Below are 20,560 nucleotides of genomic sequence, written 5' to 3'. Positions count from 1 at the left end.
AGAAGACGACGCTCACACACATCCTGTCGGCGTGCGACAATCTTTCCAAACTGTCATAAGTCAAAGAAACACCTTTGCTGGCTTGGTGCAGGCTGTCAAAATGTGGACACAATATTCGGCACACCTACACGATCTCATGACAGCTCTATCAAAAGTCTTGTCTTCTTTATTCAACATTTTTGTTCAGTTTAAGGAAGCATTTCTAGATAAGCTGTAGGGGTGGAACCATTCCTTCACTACATGGATTTATATTCCTACCATTCAACCACATCCACCTTGGTTCTCAAGTTTCCATTCAGGACCACATTAAGTATATATCCATCTCACATCGTTTAAAAGGCAATCAATCGATTGAATGGATACTAGCAAGTAAAGCATTGGATTTAAGCACGGCAGGCTTTATATGGATGTGTTTTTCATCACTTCTAATGATAAAGACGTTAAACGTTACACGAGTCACTCTGCCTGTCTGCTGCTGCTGCTTATGCTGAGCCGTACTCAACGTTGCTGCCATATTGGATGTGGCAAGAGTAGGAGCGGAAAAGACGCCTCATTCATGTGCTGCATGGAAGTGTACGACTCGTTTTACTGCCCAAATTAAATCCCAGGAAATAACCTTTCACAGGTAAGACTTAACAATGACCTTTGATAGTGTTTGGCCCATAGACTGCATGATTTAGCCATTAGAACATCCTTTTGGGTGCATCATTTGCCTGCACTCTATTCCCGTGCACAATTCATTCATTGTCATCTCCCACTCTGACTATTTTCAGACACACTCGCATTGTATCCCTGGCACACGCACACACGCGGTGCTGGCAGAACAAATGTGGAGTGGAGTGATGAGATGAAAAATGTGGGCTAGTTGACATGACTATTACATGAGTGTAATATAAGCATGAGTTATGTATAATATGTTGATTGAGCCTGTACGGGTGAGGAAGTTTCAACACCTACTTGAAGATACCATACCGCATTCATTTGCATGATGTTGGGTGCAAAGCGCAGGGTTGGATTGCACTATTTAATGTCAGTAATTCACCATGGCAAGCTATACCACCCTCTGTTCATCCTGGTTTTCTATTGCATTTTTAAGTCATTTGTTCTACTCATTGATCATTTATTCTTAAGTACGTCAGCATTATTAATCATTTAAACGTGATTGCCTAAAAAAGCAACTTCAACTAAAAGTCACTGAATCCATGTAAAGTTGCTGAATCGTTTCCGATCCTGTCATTCTAAATGAACCAAAATTGTTTTTCACTTGTATCGGCAACCACGGATCGTGATACAAAATGAATTGTTGCACCCCTACTAATCTGTATTCACACTTCTCATTATTGGAACTGCTGAGAGCAGCTTGTGCGTGCGTGCGTGCGTGCGTGCGTGTGTGTGTGTGTATATAGTGTAGGTTATTGAAATTCCCTCTTAAAATAAATGATATTTAATGATGTTAAACTCTTGAACTATAGATTTGCTAGAAATAATATAAGAATTGCTTTCTGTAGTAGTGAGCATACTCACGGCTCATGGCATAGTTTTCATTAGTCATAATAGTTGAATCGTGAAAATATGTCACATTTGAAGACTCCATTCAAATGTATCAACCAATTCTCTCATCCTAAAGATGTTTAGGATAATATGCAAAACTAAAAAACTTATGTGTACAGTACATTCTTTAAAGTCTATATGATAACATGGTGTGAAAATAATCCAAATTGATATAAATACATGGATAAATAGGATGATAATGAATGTGCTAAATACATTTTAAAACATGTAATGTAGGGGGTTAAAATGTGGATTCCGTTATTAAAAGGTTAATAGAGCTGCACACCTCATGACTAGTCTGTGCTGTCAAATATGCATCCATCCATCTTCTACACCACTTATCCTCACTAGGTTGGCGGGGGTACGTTAGAGCCTACCCCAGCTGACACCGCCTCTCGCCCCAACTCAGCTGGTATAGGCGCCATATGCCTCTTTAAAAACTGAGGTATGAAAATAATTGTGTGTTTGAAAGGTGTAATAACTTCATGTAATGATGAGGAAGTAATGATCATATAATATTTATTACATAAACATTTTAAATATACGTTTTAAAAATACAGGAAATAAGGATTCAAGAATAAAGCATTTCTTAAATTTTGAAAAATAGACTATCTAAAAACAAATCAAGTGATGTGCTAGAATAACTGAAAGGCATTAAGATTATAATCTTTAATAGGAATTATTAAACCTCATTGCATTGCTTTTTTGCTGCTTGGTTGCATGAAGCATTCCAATGCAACAGTCTACCGCAGGGGTCACCAACCCGGCCTTCGTGAGCTACCAGTCGATCTTTGGGACTTTGCCGGTCGATCGCGAGAACGGTTGAAAAGCTGTATTATCATATCAGTCCACTGAACACACCCGTACTCCTTGCTGCTATCCAGCCAGCAACCAGCGAGCCCCAGCAAGGAGCCCAGTCCCCACCATCACTGCATGAACAAAATTAAATTCTAAAAACAGCAAAAATGATAAAAATACAGCAAAAGGCTCAATTAGAAAATAATACCACAAAGCATATATTGTATATCCATATCCTGCTTGTTTGGGGGGGGGTTGGTAGATCTTGTGCAGGTTTACGGCCGAGATCTTGGTCTCAAAAAGGTTGGTAACCACTGGTCTATTGACTTAGTCCTCATTCCAATCAACAAATGCACAACTATCTATTGACTTTGTCCACAGAGAAGACGTTGAAAAGAATAAATACAGAAGAATAAATTAAGAGTTGATCCAAGTCTACTTTGTTCATGTCAAAGTTTGTACATCCCAAAGCTTGTGGCGGTGTCGCTGTAGTCCACCAGTGACAGGTCCGCCACCCACACACTCAGCTGGTTCCCCCTCTCCAGTGACAGCACCTCCTCCTGTGAGGCTGTGCACATCTGGGGGATGGATCTGGACCCGCTCCCCCACCCAGACCTGGTCTCTGTCCCACTCAGGCTGCAGTAGGCCTGCATGGCCACCGTCTCCTCGGCCGTCTCACTCCGCTTTAGCTTGACCATGCTGGCCAGGGGAGCCTGTGGGTCTCCCTTTGAGAAGGTCACCCGGGAGACCACCAAGTAGTCTCCAGGCTGCAGGATGGTCAACCAGTTGTTCTGGTGGAAGTAGTTGATGTTCCTCCTCACCGAGTGCTTCAGGTCCCACTGGAGGTAACCTGCTGGGGGAGGAATGGCGAGTCTTTTAAAATCCATTTCATGATAGCACTTCCTGTATTCTTTAGGGTGCGTTCACACTTGTCATGTTGGCTTCGCTTCAGACCAGTTCTGCTGCCTTTCCTCTGCTAGTTGTTTGGTCAAGTGTGAACGTTCATCTGAATCCTTGCAGGTGTCACATAAAATGGGCTGAGACCGCTTAATAAATGGGTCTTGGTGCACTTGCAAGTGAACTCTGGTGTGGTTCACTTCACGTGAGCTCAAATTTGAACGCAACATGTACCAAAATTTAAAAAATTGAAAATTTTAACATGTTAGGAGCAGTTGAAATATGCAACAATGTCCATGTCGCACTGTTGGGTCTTCAGGAGGTTCCAAGTAGAGATTCAGAATGCAAAAGGAAGAAATGGGAGGAGACAAAAAGCAATTTATTGCAAAGAAGCATCAAAGTGAAATAGGCTGTTCATCAGCTGATCAAAAGTTGAAGCACAGACAGCCCCCCCCCCCCCCCCCCCCCCCCCCAAAAAAAAAAAAAAAACTACACATAAAATGTTGCAATAGCTGCACAGTTCTTGTTGATGAGGTGAAACATGGCTGTGTGGTCGTGCTTGATGCCAGTGTTTCCAGGAGGCTAGTGGGAATGTTGCTCCAGGTGCTGAAGATGGCTTCACTGTCTGGAACTCATGTCCACTTTTGTAAATCCATCCCCAAATGTTCTCCATTGGATTTGGATGAGGGGAACACGCAGGATGGTCCAAAAGAGTGAAGTGCAGCGTTGTCCTGTTGAAAAGGCCAGTCATTACCACACAGACGAGGGCCTTCAGTCACGAGGGATGCAACATCTCCACATAGCCGGCTGCCGGTTGACGCCCCTGCGCGACCTGAAGCTCCATTGTTCCACTGAAGGATCATGATGGTGGAAAACATCTCAGGTTGTCATGCCAGTAACGTTGAAAGCCATCAGGACCGTCAAGGGAGAATCAAACCTTCTTCTGTGCTCTCCTGCAAATTCCAACCTTGAAGGACACGAGGCCTTTGAAGACGCTGTTTCTTCTCTGGCAGATGGCTTCTGATGGTTATCAGACTGCACTCGGCACCAGTAACAACCTTCATTTGGGCCGAGGATGGTCCCGTGTCTTGACGGGCAGCCAATGGGATCATTTTTTTTAGTCTACCACTTGACTTTTTTGTTCAGTTGAAATGAGTGTCTTACTGCGTCCAACCTCAGCAGCAATGGTGGCTGCCAGAGAGAGGCCTTGCTTATGCAGCTCAACAATCAAAGACAGAAAGCTTTGTTGCCTTTGCCATCAAGAGATGATGACAGAGTGAATACCTGACACTACATCACATTCAATCCACATTTTTACCAACATTTAAAGGCTGTGCTCTTCCACTTTTGATGAACAGCCTATTTCACTTGAATGCTTCTTTGCAATAAGTTGCTTTTTTGTCTCCTCCCATTTCTTCTTTTTGCATTTTGAAGCTCTACTTAGAACCTCTTTAAGATCCAACAGTGCAAAATGTCAATTCTGGCAGTTTTTAAACTGCTCTTAACATTTTGATGAGGATTGTATGTCAGCGAAAATGCTTTGGGAGTGTGTGAGACTCTTTGGAAGTGTGCTCTTTAAAAGTATATTTTAGAAGCTTTTTGTGAAATCTAAGCTGGAAAAAAAGAATAAGGGGTGTCATGGGACAGTACACAAGATTGGGTCTACGATTTTAACTTGACTTGCAAGAAAAGTAGAATGAAAATATCTATGCCACTGTACTGCAATCTACTATTTTCATTTCTACAACGTTGCACTCTTCTGCACTCTGTGTGTATGCTAGTGGCCCGCCTCCACCCACCAAGACAAAGAGACTGCATGAGTGACGAAAGGGCTCACTCCGTTCGTGCCGTTGTTCTAGGGAACAAACACGCCAAGGTGCTGAAAGCAATGAACCCTCTTCTGCAGACACGCATGCACATGAACAAGAAATCTTGTCACGTTTTAATCTTGAAGCTCTTGTGACCCCAACCCCCCAAACCAGAATATAAAAGGAACTTGTGTGTTCAACATTTTGGTCTGGAAATTTGGCTTTTGTCACATGTCATAAGGTGGCCAATCAAGTGGTTGCGTTCCGCGTGCGATCTTTCCTGCACAGCCTTTGGTCACATGACAGAAATACCAGCGTGAACCGCAACAAAGTCTCTTTTCTTTTTTGGTGCGGTAAGTGTAAAAGAAACTTACATCTTTTGTGTGCAGAGTGCGATGGTTTGTGCACCAGCATGCGGGCCAATGTTCTGGAGGAACTTTGCAGGTTCTCTGATGAGTGAAGAGCAGCTGGAAACAAAACACAAAACGTGTATGCTTGTCTGTCTTTTGACAGAAATGAAGGTACAACATACCTTTTCCTTTTCCTTCAGATAATTGCAGCATTTCCTGCAGGATAAAAGAAATATGTCATAACAGATCCGACAAGGGCTTTATCCAAAATGTTGACATCATAAGAAGGTAAAACTGCTCAGTTTACAGCAGTGGCAAGCAAGTTGTTTCCATGTTAAATATAAAAATACACCATCATAATAATAAATATACATACAGTACTTTCCTCATTGCTTCAATTCAACCTGACTAGCATTAGCGTCTTCCTAAGAAACCCATTTTCGAAAGGATATTTCACAATTTTCTGTTGATGTGCTAGCATAATGTAGTGGGGCTATTAACGTCATATAAATGTGCTAGCATAATGTAGTGGGGCTATTAACGTTATATAATGTGCTAGCATAATGTAGTGGGGCTATTAACGTCATATAAATGTGCTAGAATAATGTAGTGGGGCTATTAACGTCATATAAATGTGCTAGCATAATGTAGTGGGGCTATTAACATCATATAAATGTGCTAGTATAATGTAGTGGGGCTATTAATGTCATATAAATGTGCTAGCATAATGTAGTGGGGCTATTAACGTCATAAATGTGCTAGCATAATGTAGTGGGGCTATTAACGTCATATAAATGCTAGAATAATGTAGTGGGGCTATTAACGTCATATAAATGTGCTAGCATAATGTAGTGGGGCTATTAACGTCATATAAATTCTAGAATAATGTAGTGGGGCTATTAACGTCATATAAATGTGCTAGCATAATGTAGTGGGGCTATTAATGTCATATAAATGCTAGAATAATGTAGTGGGGCTATTAACGTCATATAAATGCTAGAATAATGTAGTGGGGCTATTAATGTCATATAAATGTGCTAGCATAATGTAGTGTGGCTATTAACGTCATATAAATGTGCTAGAATAATGTAGTGTGGCTGTTAATGTCATATAAATGTGCTAGCATAATGTAGTGGGGCTATTAGCGTCATATAAATGTGCTAGCATAATGTAGTGGGGCTATTAACGTCGTATAAATGCTAGAATAATGTAGTAGGGCTATTAGCGTCATATAAATGTGCTAGAATAATGTAGTGTGGCTGTTAATGTCATATAAATGTGCTAGCATAATGTAGTGGGGCTATTAACGTCATATAAATGTGCTAGCATAATGTAGTGGGGCTATTAACGTCATATAAATGTGCTAGCATAATGTAGTGGGGCTATTAACTTCATATAAATGTGCTAGCATAATGTAGTGGGGCTATTAACGTCATAAATGTGCTAGCATAATGTAGTGGGGCTATTAACGTCATAAATGTGCTAGCATAATGTAGTGGGGCTATTAACGTCATATAAATGCTAGAATAATGTAGTGGGGCTATTAACGTCATATAAATGTGCTAGCATAATGTAGTGGGGCTATTAACGTCATATAAATTCTAGAATAATGTAGTGGGGCTATTAACGTCATATAAATGTGCTAGCATAATGTAGTGGGGCTATTAACGTCATATAAATGCTAGAATAATGTAGTGGGGCTATTAACGTCATATAAATGCTAGAATAATGTAGTGGGGCTATTAATGTCATATAAATGTGCTAGCATAATGTAGTGTGGCTATTAACGTCATATAAATGTGCTAGAATAATGTAGTGTGGCTGTTAATGTCATATAAATGTGCTAGCATAATGTAGTGGGGCTATTAACGTCATATAAATGTGCTAGCATAATGTAGTGGGGCTATTAACGTCGTATAAATGCTAGAATAATGTAGTAGGGCTACTAACGTCATATAAATGTGCTAGAATAATGTAGTGTGGCTGTTAATGTCATATAAATGTGCTAGCATAATGTAGTGGGGCTATTAACGTCATATAAATGTGCTAGCATAATGTAGTGGGGCTATTAACATCATATAAATGTGCTAGCATAATGTAGTGGGGCTATTAACTTCATATAAATGTGCTAGCATAATGTAGTGGGGCTATTAACGTCATAAATGTGCTAGCATAATGTAGTGGGGCTATTAACGTCCTACAAATGTGCTAGAATAATGTAGTGGGGCTATTAACGTCATATAAATGCTAGAATAATGTAGTGGGGCTATTAATGTCATATAAATGCGCTAGCATAATGCAGTGGGGCTATTAACGTCATATAAATGTGCTAGAATAATGTAGTGGGGCTATTAACGTCATATAAATGTGCTAGCATAATGTAGTGGGGCTATTAACGTCATATAAATGTGCTAGCATAATGTAGTGGGTCTATTCATATAAATGTGCTAGCATAATGTAGTGGGGCTATTAACGTCATATAAATGTGCTAGAATAATGTAGTGGGGCTATTAACGTCATATAAATGTGCTAGCATAATGTAGTGGGGCTATTAACGTCATATAAATGTGCTAGAATAATGTAGTGTGGCTGTTAATGTCATATAAATGTGCTAGAATAATGTAGTGTGGCTGTTAATGTCATATAAATGTGCTAGCATAATGTAGTGGGGCTATTAACGTCATATAAATGTGCTAGCATAATGTAGTGGGGCTATTAACGTCATATAAATGCTAGAATAATGTAGTGGGGCTATTAATGTCATATAAATGTGCTAGCATAATGTAGTGTGGCTATTAACGTCATATAAATGTGCTAGAATAATGTAGTGTGGCTGTTAATGTCATATAAATGTGCTAGCATAATGTAGTGGGGCTATTAACGTCATATAAATGTGCTAGCATAATGTAGTGGGGCTATTAACGTCGTATAAATGCTAGAATAATGTAGTGGGGCTATTAACGTCATATAAATGTGCTAGAATAATGTAGTGTGGCTGTTAATGTCATATAAATGTGCTAGCATAATGTAGTGGGGCTATTAACGTCATAAATGTGCTAGCATAATGTAGTGGGGCTATTAACGTCATACAAATGTGCTAGAATAATGTAGTGGGGCTATTAACGTCATATAAATGTGCTAGCATAATGTAGTGGGTCTATTCATATAAATGTGCTAGCATAATGTAGTGGGGCTATTAACGTCATATAAATGTGCTAGAATAATGTAGTAGGGCTAAAATAAGAGTATATTGATGTTAAAGTGATGTTGGTAGCATTCTTACCGTATGGTAGAGTAATGCGAACCCCCCCACAGTGATGAGTAAATGCAGCAGCAAGATGCTACAGAAGATATTAATGCTGCGTCTTCCGCTTGATGGCTGGATGAGGACGGGGGCCTGACGGGGGCCATGTTGACGTGGAGGCAGTGGCGGCCCCAAGCTGCTGTGGTACGTGTCGATCATGGTGGTGGATGGAGATGAGCGTTCTGTGACATCCCGGACGCTTGATGCTCTGATATGTTGGACACCCTTGCACCGCACTTTTCCCTCCTCTTTTTCACCCAACGTTCTTTCTTCTTTGCATTTCCTCCCACTGAGGTCACGCTTACATCCTCCACAGAGGTAAAAGAAAAGTCTTTTCATTTCTTCCAGACTCATGAAAAAGCTTGATTAATGTAACATTGTTACATGTAACATGTAACACAATGTAACATTCATAACTGTATAAGTTAATAAGTGTAATAAGTGTAATAAGTGTAAAAAGAAGTTCACCACTGTTGAGCAATACTACTTTTTATAGGTATTGCTTGAATTGGCACGTGTATGGTAAATGTATTTACACCGCATTCATGCATGGAATTGTTATTAAATTCATTGTATTGTCCTATTGTACTGCCCTATGTCTATTCTCAGTTCTATGGTTATCATCACCCCAAGCCAACAACAAAGCAAAAGGCTATTGTGTCTTTATGGGCTATTTTCTCCAAAGAAAATAATACACAATCTTTGTTTCCTTGTCTTTATGGACTACTTTCTTACAAGAAGATAGATGACACATGGAAAATAAGACAGGCTAGGAGTAAAAGACAAGTTCCGAGTGTTGTTGTCATTTTATGTTTGCTTCCATGGAATCTAAGAATTGGACTTTATCGCCCTTGCGTCCGGCACACACTGCTTCTATTTTGCTGCCCGGAATCTCTTTGGCTTCTTTATCTGACACATCTCAACACTTTTACTTTCTTTTTTTCAAAGGTTGTTAGTATGATTCTTTTGTTTTATGGCAGCAGTGTTCATGCTTACTCAGATTAGCATTTGTGTGATTTATCCTTTGCAAGTTCTTTCTTGATTATTGAACACAGCTTTTCTGGAGCTCACGGAACGACGTTCATCGACATTTGAGACATTCTAAAGTGTAGCACAGGAACCAGGAACCAGTAACCAGGATGATGATGGAAATACACTATTATTTTGCATTATTGCATTAGATTTTGAATGCAGGTCTACACTACAGAACGCCAGCGTCTCTGCTGCCAGTTCTTTGCTGTAAAATGAAGAAACACAGAAATGCTGACTCTGGGTGTCATTTCATGGAGGGCTCTAATAATTTTAAACAGCGTATTTGGAAACAGGTTTTCTATTCCACATATTCATATTGATATTAGCTATTTGATAGAACTGTACTTAGCAAAGACGCCGCCATAAAGCAGGGACGGCTGTACCTCACCAAAGCAGTCATTCTTTCACATGCGGTGCACCAATTCACAGACAATGATGTACAGTAGTCGTAAGAATGAGGCCACGCGTTGTTTGCACTATGCTGCAGAAGATGCAAACTGCACGAGAGCCACTCTGGTGGCTCCGTGTGCCCGCACGGCCCAAACACGCTAAACAAATGTGAAACCTTGACAATCGGCACACCCGGCTTGGCACAGCCTGACTTCTACTGTGGATACCTCCATTCATCACGCAAACGTTGCTTCACCTTTTATTTGTTCAAAATCATATTCTTTGCTTTTCACTCACTTGTTTGCAACGCGTGTAGTGAACAACGAGGGTGTGGCGCCTGCTCTGCAGTCCATTTCCTGTGCTATCTCTTGGCGAGGCTCGTCTGTTCAGTCGCACAACCTTTGTGACCTTGGTCTTAATATTAACAGGGGTTAACTTATTTTTACACTTGTGTGACCATTTCTAGTAAAAACTCAAATATGCAACAGTAAATGTGACGCAGTGAACGTGGGGTGGAGCCTATAGCTTCCTGGCATCCGTACATGCAACAGAAACTGTCACGAGCGCCGTGTGACACGGTGGGAGGTTAGGATCCCAATGCAAGACAAGGAGCAGTTTGTAGATAAAAAGATTTAATAAACAAAAAGAGTCCACAAGAGCAAAGTACAACAAAGGAAAATCCACTACGGGTAATACTAAAGAAAAGCACTGACAGCAAAAGGCTGTCACGAAAAAAAACACTAAAGTAACAACAAAAGACACTGAAGGCAAACCTATTAGGAAATACAAAAATGCAAAAGAGCAGGTAATGGTAGCAAAGGGTTGAGCCAGAAAGCAGGGTAAGGAACAAGGAGCCGGACTGAGCGGGAGCAAGGAGTGGGTGGTCAGGAAGTACAATCTGGCGCTGGTCTGGAGCTGCAGGTGTGACCAATTAAGTCCTGGGCAGGTTCAGGGATGTGCTGCAACACATGAACGACAGAGGGCAGCAGAGCAGCACACAGAACATGACAGTATGCCTCCCCTTTATAAGACGCCTTCTGACGGCTTACCTGGCTTATCAGGATGGAGATGGTGGAAGTCGCGTAAGAGGGACGGATCCAGGATAAGGGAGCGGGAGATCCAGGAACGCTCCTCAGGACCATAACCTTCCCAGTCGACAAGGTACTGGAATCTCCTGCCCCTCCTTCGGGAGTCCAAGATGGCCTTCACTGTATATGCTGGGTGGCCATCGATCAAGCGCAGCGGAGGCGGGGACTCGACCAGCGGGCAAAGGTGGCTGGATGACACAGGCTTGAGACAGGAATTGTGGAACACAGGGTGAACTTTGAGTGCAGGTGGTAGTTTGAGTCTGACAGAGGGGGGGCTGATGATGGAGTACACCAGGTAAGGACCCACAAATCATGGTGCTAACTTTCTATTCGTCCCTGCCAAAGGTAGGTTCTTGGACAAGAGGCAAACTTCATCTCCGACCTGGTATGCAGGGGCTGGGATCCTGTGACAGTCTGCTAGACGTCTGTTGCGTGCTGCTGTGCAGTTTAGTGCAGCAATTGTCTCTCTCCAAATCCTTCGTGCCCGGCGTAGGTGAACCTGCACGGACGGCACTGCGACCTCCGCCTCCTGAGAAGGGAAAAGTGGAGGCTGGTATCCGTTAGCTACTTTGAATGGTGACATACCTGTGGCTGAGCTGACAAGAGTGTTGTGTGCATACTCCACCCAGGGGAGGTGGATGGCCCAAGACGATGGGTGCCGGTGACAGACGCAGTGTAGGGCAGCCTCCAGGTCCTTGTTGGCCCGCTCTGTCTGGCCGTTGGTCTGTGGGTGATGACCAGAAGAAAGGCTGGCCGATGCTCCAAGCATCTTGCAGAATGCTTTCCATACTTTGGATGTGAACTGAGGTCCTCCGTCAGATACGATGTTGTAAGGTATGCCATGAATGCGGAAAACATTTCTCACCAGTAGTCGGGCTGTGTCTAAAGAAGTAGCTAGACCAGGTAAGGCGATGAAATGTGCCATTTTGGAAAAACGATCTACTATATAAATATATATATAAATATAAATATATATAAATATTATATATTTATATAATATTATATATTTATAAATATAAATATTCAATAAGGTGGTGTTCCCGCGTGAAGCAGGTAATCCCGTGATGAAGTCCATCGAAATGTGTGACCAGGGCCGGGCAGGTATGGGAAGTGGTTGTAGCAGTCCGGCCGGGGGCCGATTAGAAGACTTACTTCTGGCGCAGACAGAGCAGGCCGCAACGAACTCCTTAACGTCCGCCGCCATGAAAGGCCACCAGAACCCTTGCGCTAGGACCAGTATTGTCCGTCTGACTCCTGGATGACAGGTCACCTTGGAAGCGTGCCCCCACTGAAGTACCTCCGATATTAGATCTTCTGCAACGAACAGTCTTCCCGGAGGACAACCTTCTGGTGGTTCCCTCCCCTCTGTTGCCTCCGACACCTTCTTTTCCATCTCCCACTGGACAGCACTCAACACCCGGGCCACAGGTATGATGGTCTCTGGCGTCCTTCCCTCCTCTGTGGGGCTGAAGACTCTGGATAAGGCGTCGGGCTTGATGTTGCGGGAACCGGGTCTGTATGTGATAGAGAAGTTGAAACGGGTAAGGAATAGTGACCAGCGGGCTTGACGGACATTGAGTCTTTGAGCTGTATGGATATATGACAAGTTCTTGTGGTCGGTAACAACAACAAATGGAAGAACTGCGCCCTCCAGCCAATGACGCCACTCCCGCAGCGCCAGAACAATGGCCAGCAGCTCCCTGTTGCCCACATCGTAGTTACTTTCCGCTTGCGTGAGGCGACGTGAGAAGAAAGAGCAGGGGTGCAGTTTCTGGTCGACCGAGGATCGTTGGGACAGGACAACTCCCACTCCCGTATCCGAGGCGTCTACCTCTACAAAGAATTGTAAATTAGGATCAGGATGAATGAGTACAGGTGCGGAAGTAAATAATGTTTTGAGAGTTTTGAAAGCTGCCTCTGCCTCCATACAATGCGAGTTTTGGGGGATGTAAGCCTAGTCAGAGGTCCTGCCTTGCTGCTGAAATTACGGATGAATCGCCTGTAGAAGTTGGTGAACCCTAGGAACCTCTGTAAGTGCTTCCTTGATGTAGGAGTAGGCCATTCGACCACCGCCTGAATCTTGGCGGGATCAGCACGTAACTGACCCTTCTCCACGATGTACCCTAGAAAGGGCACTGATGTGACGTGGAAATCACACTTCTCTGCTTTAATATAAAGTCTATTCTCCAATAGGCGTTGGAGGACGAGCCTGACGTGAGTGGTGTGTTCTTGCAAGTTCCTGTAAAAAATTCAAGATTAGTAGTAGTAGTAGTAGTAGTACTTTATTAATCCCACAGCAGGGAAATTCATCTGTTACAGCAGCAAGCAAGATACACAAGTATGTACACAAGTAAAGAATGCATAGTCATTGACAATGCATGCAATGCATAGACATAGTGAATAAAAAATGGTTCAGGTGTTGTAGAGCCTGATAGCGGTCGGTATGAAGGACCTGCGGAACCTCTCCTTCTTACACCGTGGGTGTAACAGTCTGCTGCTGAAGGAGCTGCCCAGGGAAACAACAGTGTCATGTAGCGGGTGAGAGGTGTTGTCCATGATGGACGTCAGCTTAGCCAACATCCTTCTCTCCCCCACTTCCTCCACGGAGTCCAAAGGACCGTCCAGGACAGAGCTAGCTCGCCTGATCAGTCTATTTATCCTGCTCCTGTCCCTGTCCGTGCTGCCCCCTCTCCAGCAGCCCACAGCGTAGAAGATGGCTGAGGCCACCACAGAGTCATAGAAGGTCCGTAAGAGAGTCCTGCACACACCAAAGGACCTCAGTCTCCTCAGCAGGTGGAGGCGACTCTGGCCCTTCTTGTAGAGGGCGTGGGTGTTGACGGACCAGTCCATTTTGTTGGTAAGGTGAACACCCAGGAATTTGTAGCTGTCTACCAACTCTATGTCCGTGGGATGTTTTCCTCTGGAAGTCAATGATCATCTCCTTTGTCTTGCTGGTGTTGAGTTGCAGCTGGTTAAGCTCACTCCAGCTGACAAAGTCCCTTATGACCGTCCTGTATTCCAGATCATTCCCCTCCGAAACACAACCAACAATGGCTGTGTCATCGGAGAACTTCTGGATGTGACACTGTGGGGAGTTGTGTGTGAAGTCCGAGGTGTAGAGGGTGAAGAGGAAAGGGGAGAGCACCGTACCCTGAGGGCCACCTGTGCTGCAGAGCACCATGTCAGACACACAGTGACGGAGCCTCACATACTGTTATCTGTTGGTGAGGTAGTCTAAAATCCATGCAGTCAGTTGTTGGTCCACTCCCACACTCTCCATCTTCACTCTGAGCAGTGACGGCTGGATAGTGTTAAAGGCACTGGAGAAGTCAAAAAACATGACCCTCACAGCGCTCCCGCTGTCCTCCAGGTGTAGCAGTGATCTGTGCAGCAGGTAGATCACTGCATCGTCTACTCCGATCCTAGGCCGGTAAGCAAACTGCAGGGGGTCCAGCTGAGTGCCCACCAGGGGTCGCAGGTGCTGCAGGATAATCCTCTCCATGGTCTTCATCAGGTGAGAGGTCAAGGCAACAGGCCTGAAGTGGTTAGGCTCCTTGGGACGTGGTGTCTTTGGTATCGGGACCACACAGGAGGTCTTCCACAGGGCCGGGACTTTCTCCAGGCTCAGGCTGAGATTGAACAAGTGCCTTAACACTCCACAGAGCTGGTCAGCACAGTCCTTGATGATTCTTGGGCTGATGCCGTCCGGTCCCGGGGCCTTCCTTGCCTTGATCTTCTTTAGTTGACTTCTCACCTGATCATCAGTTATGGAGAGGGGGGTAGAGGATGGCTGGGATGTGGATGTAGGGGTGAAGAGTGGTGAGTGGGTAGGGGATGGAGGGGGGGCAGACTCAAATCTGTTGAAAAACAGATTGAGCTCATCTGCCCAGATTTTGTCCCCACTGGCTTGGTCCTTCCCCTTCCTGATCTTATGCCGGAGTTCCCTCTGGACTCTGCGCAGCTCCTCCTTGTCCCCCGAGTTGAAGACCCTCTTCTTCTTGTTCAGCAGGGCCTTGATCTCAGAGGTCATCCAGGGTTTGTTGTTGGGAAAACACCGCACCACCTTGGAGGGCACAGTGTTCTCCACACAGAAGTTGATATAGTCTGTGATGCAGTGCGTCATGCTGTCAATGTCACTGCCATGGGGACTACAGAGCGCTTCCCAGTCTTGTCTGGAAGCAGTCTCTGAGCCTAGCACTGCTCTCCTCAGACCACTGCTTCACAGGCCTCTTCACAGGGGGTTGTCTATTCACTACTGGAGTGTAGACGAGATGGACGAGGTTGTGATCAGAACGACCCAGCGGGGGGAGGGGGGATGAGGTGTATGCATCCTTGATGTTTGCATACAAGAGGTCCAACGTTTTATTGTCTCTAGTGTGGCATTTGACATACTGGGTGAAGGTGGGGAGAGCAGAGGACAGGGAAGCATGATTGAAGTCACCGGAGATGAGGAGGAGGGATTGGGGGTGCTGGTTCTGAAGTTGAGAGACGATGGTGTGGATCTGCTCTATAGCTGCAGCAGCGACCGCTGAGGGGGGGATGTACACAGTCATAGCAATAACATGTGAAAACTCCCTCGGAAGGTAGTACGGCCGCATGCTAACCGCTAACAGTTCCACATCTCTGGTGCACAGTTGCTCCTTCACACAGATGTGTCCCGGGTGGCACCATCTATCATTCACAAACACAGCGATTCCCCCTCCCTTCTTCTTACCGCTCTCCGTTGCATTCCTGTCCGCTCGTACCAACTGGAATCCGTCCAGTGCGACATGTGAATCCGGAGAAAGCTCACTCAGCCACGTCTCCGTGAAGCACATGAGGCTGCATTCCCGGTACTCCCTCTGCAGTCGGGTCAGCGCCGTTAGCTCTTCCATCTTGTTGGGGAGAGATCTTACGTTCCCCATGATGACAGACGGTAGACATGGCTTGTACCGTCTTTTCCGCTTCTTACACTTCACTCCCGACCTGCATCCTCTTCTCCTCCTCTGCAGCTCCTTGGGGGTCTCCGGCCTCTCCGTGCAGAGAGGGGGTGTGTGGCACAGGGCTAACAGCTGATCCCGGGTGTAAACAATGGAGCCTTGGTTGAATGGGGAGCTGTGGCTGAAGAGGTTTCCCACAGTTGAACTGAAAAGTTCAAAGAGCATCAAGGCGCAGATTACAAAAGTAACAATATTAACCTCCATAGCTGCACACTCGACAAAATGCGACCAAAAAAAAAGTAAAAAGAAAACTACAATACTATACAAAACCCTAAAAGGTGGAAGAAAAGTACAGAGCTGCTGTAACTGGCAGCCACTCAAGCGGCGCCATTTTGGAAAAAAAAAAAAAAAGATTCAAGAGTTTTATAGTCATATGCATAGTAAAACAAGCAGTTATACTATGCAATGAAATTCTTATTCTGTTCATTCTCCCAAGAAAAGAAAGAAAACACAAGAAAAAGAATAAGAACACAAGAAACATATGTACCAATAAATTAAGCAACAATAACAGAAGAGACATTAATACAGATAAATACGTAATACAAATAAATAAATAAATAAAGTGCTATGAGTGTGTGCGTGTGTTGCGTGCGGCGTGTGTGAGTGCTTCGTTGAGAAGCCTGATGGCCTGTGGGTAAAAGCTGTTTGCCAGCCTTGTGGTCCTGGACTTCAAACTCCTGTAGCGTCTGCCTGACAGTAGGAGTGTGAAGAATGAGTGTCGTGGATGTGTGCTGTCCTTGATGAGGTTGTGTGTTCTTCGTAGGACTCTAGATTTATAAATGTCTTGCAGTGAGGGGAGGGCTGCCCCAACAATGTTCTGTCAGGTCTTGATCACCCGCTGGAGTGCCTTCCTATCACGTGTTGTACAGTTACCGTACCAAACAGTGATGGAGGCTGTAAGGACACTTTCAATAGAGCATCTGTAGAAGCAACTCAGGATTTTGGTGGACATGCCAAATTTCCTCAGTCTTCTCAGTAAGTACAGTCTCCTTTGGGACTTCTTGATAATTTGTTGGGTGTTGTGAGACCAGGTGAGGTCCTCGCTGATGTGTGTGCCAAGGAACTTGAAGGTTTTCACCCTCTCCACCTCTGTCTCATCAATAAACAGGGGTTTATGCGGCTCCTTTTCCCTTGTTCTTGGGTCAATGATCATCTCTTTGGTGTTATCTGTATTGAGAAGGAGATTGTTATCACGACACCAAGCTATGAGGTCCGCCATCTCTCTTCTCTATGATGTTTCAACAGCATCAGTGATCAGGCCGATGACTGTAGTGTCATCCGCAAATTTGATGATGCTGGTGTTGTTCTGGGAGGCCACACAATCGTAGGTGAAGAGCGTGTAGAGGAGCGGACGAGATAGACGAAGCAAAACTGGTTTATCATGTCATTTAGCACATCATTAATAAGATTCTGGAACACCGATAGGGCATTGGTGAGACCGAATGGCATAACTAAATATTCAAAGTGCCCCAGCGGAGTATTGAACGCGGTCTTCCACTCGTCCCCATCCTTAATACGCACCAAATGATAAGCGTTACGAGTTTGGAGAAGATATGTGCGGAATGTAGAGCGGAGAAGGCCGAATCCATGAGAGGAAGTGAGTAGCTGTTGCGAACTGTAATGCTATTAAGGCCATGGTAGTCGATGCAGGGCCGTAAGGATTTGGCTACAAAAAAGAACCCTGCCCCAAGAGGTGAGGAAGAGGGTCAGATAAGACCGGCGGCTAGTGAAGAGGCAACGTATTCCTTAAGGGCTTTCTGTTCTGGACCGGAAATGTTATCAAGTTTGGCGCTAGGTAGAGTGGCACTGGGTAGGAGCTCAATGGAGCAGTCATAAGGACGGTGAGGTGGAAGTGTTTGGGCGCGGTCCATGCTGAAAACCTGTCTTAGATCATGATATTCAGCGGGGATACCCGTGAGGTCAATGGTTTCTTCCGGAATAACGGGGGCTGGATTGTCGGAAATAGCAGAACGAAGGCAGTTAGCATGGCAAAATGGGCTCCACTTTACAATGTGCATCTTGGTCCAGTCAATGGAGGCGTTGTGGAGTTTTAGCCAAGGTAGTCCTAAAACTAACGGAGCTGATTGAGATGGCATAATATAAAAGCAAATTGTTTCAGAATGATTAACGGACAGGTGAACCGAAAGAGGTTCAGTTTGGTGCGTGACTGCCGCCAGGAAACGCCCATCCAGGGATAATACCTCTTTAGGAGAGGGTAATTTCCATTCCATTTTCCTCCGCTCATCCGAGTCCGGGTCGCGGGGGCAGCAGTCTCAGTACCAGACTTTCCGGTCCCTGACCACCTCCTCCAGCTCCACCGGGAGGACACCAAGGCGTTCCCAGGCCAGCTGTGAGACATAATCCCTCCAGTGTGTCCTAGGTCGTCCCCGGGGCCTTCTCCCGGCTGGGCATGCCCGAAACACCTCACCAGGGAGGCGTTCGGGAGGCATCCGGACTAGATGTCCGAGCCACCTCAGCTGGCGCCTCTCGATGTGAAGGAGCAGCGGCTCTACTCTGAGCTCCTCCCGGATAACCGAGCTCCTCACCCTGTCTCTTAGGGTGAAAACTCATTTCAGCCGCTTGTATCCGCGATCTCGTTCTTTTGGTCATGACCCAAAGCTCATGACCATAGGTGAGGGTGGGAACATAGATCGAACGGTAAATTGAGAGCTTTGCCTTCCGGCTCAGCTCTCTCTTCACCACGACGGTCCAGTACAGTGACCGCATTACTGCAGACGCTGCGCCGATCCGCCTATCGACCTCACGCTCCAACCTTCCTTCACTCGTGAACAAGACCCCGAGATACTTGAACTCCTACACCTGGGACAGGATCTCATTCCCAACCCGGAGGGAGCAATCCACCCTTTTCCGACTGAGAACCATGGCCTCGGATTTGGAGGTGCTGAGTCTCATCCCAGAAGCTTCACACTCAGATGCAAATCGTCCCAGTAAACGCTGCAGGTCACAGCTCGATGAGGCCATCAGGACCACATCGTCTGCAAATAACAGAGATGAGATCCTAGTGCCCCCGAACTGGACTCCCTCGACACCTTGGCTGCACCTAGAAATTCTGTCCATGAAAATTATAAACAGAATTGGTGACAAAGGGCAGCCTTGGCGGAGGCCAACTTTCACCGGAAACAGGCTTGACTTAACACTGGCAATGCGAACCAGGCTCCTGCTCCGGTTGTACAAGGACTGAATGGCACGTAGTAACGCGGCACCAATCCCATACTCCCGGAGCACCCCCCACAGGACACTGCGAGGGACACGGTCAAATGCCTTTTCCAGGTCCACAAAGCACATGTAGACCGGTTGGGCAAACTCCCAAGTACCCTCCAGTACCCTTGCAAGGATGTAGAGCTGGTCCAGTGTTCCGTGACCAGGACGAAAACCACATTGCACCTTCTGTAGCCGAGGTTCGATTAACGGTCGTACCCTTCTCTCCAGCACCCTGGAATAGACTTTCCCAGGGAGGCTGAGGAGTGTGATCCCCCTATAGTTGGAACACACCCTCTGGTCACCCTTCTTGAAAAGGGGGACCACCACCCCAGTCTGCCAAACCAGAGGTACTGTTCCCGACTTCCACGCAATGTTGAAGAGACGTGTCAGCCAAGCCAGTCCCGCAACATCCAGACTCTTGAGGAATTCAGGGCGAAACTCATCCACCCCCGGAGCTTTGCCACTGGGGAGAATTTTGACTACCCCAGATACCTCAGCCACGGTGATGGAACTGTCCACGTTCGTGTCCTCAGTCTCTGCTTCCTCTATGGAAGGTATGTCAGTGGATTGAGAAGGGCCTCAAACTATTCCTTCCACCGCCCAACTATATCCTCAGTCGAGGTCAGCAGGCCCCCGTCCCCACTGTAAACAGTGTGGACCGGGCACTGCTTCCCCTTTCTGAGGCGCCGGACGGTTTGCCAGAACCTCTTCGAGGCCGACCGAAAGTCGTGTTACATGGCCTCACCGAACTCCTCCCACACCCGAGTTTTTGCCTCGACCACCGCCGAAGCTGCGTGCCGCTTGGCCTGCCGGTACCTGTCAGCTGCTTCAGGAGTCCCACAAGCCATCCATGCTCAATAGGACTCCTTCTTCAGCTTGAGGGCAGCCCTGACCTCTGGTGTCCACCATCGGGTTCGGGGCTTGCCGCCACGACTGTCACCGACCACCTTGCGGCCGCAACTCCGATCGGCTGCCTCAGCAATGGAGGCACGGAATAGAGTCCATTCGGACTCGATATCCTCGTCCTCCCCCGGGATGCAGGAGAAGCTCTGCCGGAGGTGAGAGCTGAAGACTCGATGAACAGGAGACTCTGCCAAACGTGCCCAGCACACCCTCACTACACGTTTGGGTCTCCCGGGTC

General features: G+C 45.7%; 1 protein-coding gene across 1 annotated transcript; it reads right to left on the bottom strand.

Moving 5' to 3' along the window:
* Positions 1 to 2,114: 2,114 nt before the first annotated feature.
* Positions 2,115 to 8,945, bottom strand: cd40lg (CD40 ligand). The gene is made up of 4 exons (XM_054792849.1): positions 8,688 to 8,945; positions 5,587 to 5,620; positions 5,429 to 5,521; positions 2,115 to 3,202 (listed from the first exon to the last, which is right to left on the bottom strand). Exons 1-4 carry the CDS (start codon positions 8,865 to 8,867, stop codon positions 2,799 to 2,801), a joined length of 711 nt encoding a protein of 236 aa, XP_054648824.1. The 5' UTR covers positions 8,868 to 8,945; the 3' UTR covers positions 2,115 to 2,798.
* Between the last annotated feature and the right edge of the window lie 11,615 nt (positions 8,946 to 20,560).

This window comes from Dunckerocampus dactyliophorus, chromosome 11 (assembly GCF_027744805.1).
Source record: "Dunckerocampus dactyliophorus isolate RoL2022-P2 chromosome 11, RoL_Ddac_1.1, whole genome shotgun sequence".
Taxonomy (NCBI): Eukaryota; Metazoa; Chordata; class Actinopteri; order Syngnathiformes; family Syngnathidae; genus Dunckerocampus; species Dunckerocampus dactyliophorus.
The sequence above is the reverse complement of the archived record's forward strand: the minus strand, read 5'-3'. Positions and strand labels throughout refer to the sequence as shown.

Excerpts from the sequence above, each read along its gene's own strand:
- cd40lg (XM_054792849.1), bottom strand. The coding sequence starts at position 8,867 with ATGATCGACACGTACCACAGCAGCTTGGGGCCGCCACTGCCTCCACGT. Across the intron at positions 5,621-8,687 it reads TCGCATTACTCTACCATACG|GAAATGCTGCAATTATCTGA; the intron begins GTAAGAATGCTA and ends TTTATCCTGCAG. Across the intron at positions 5,522-5,586 it reads ATCTGAAGGAAAAGGAAAAG|CTGCTCTTCACTCATCAGAG; the intron begins GTATGTTGTACC and ends TTTTGTTTCCAG.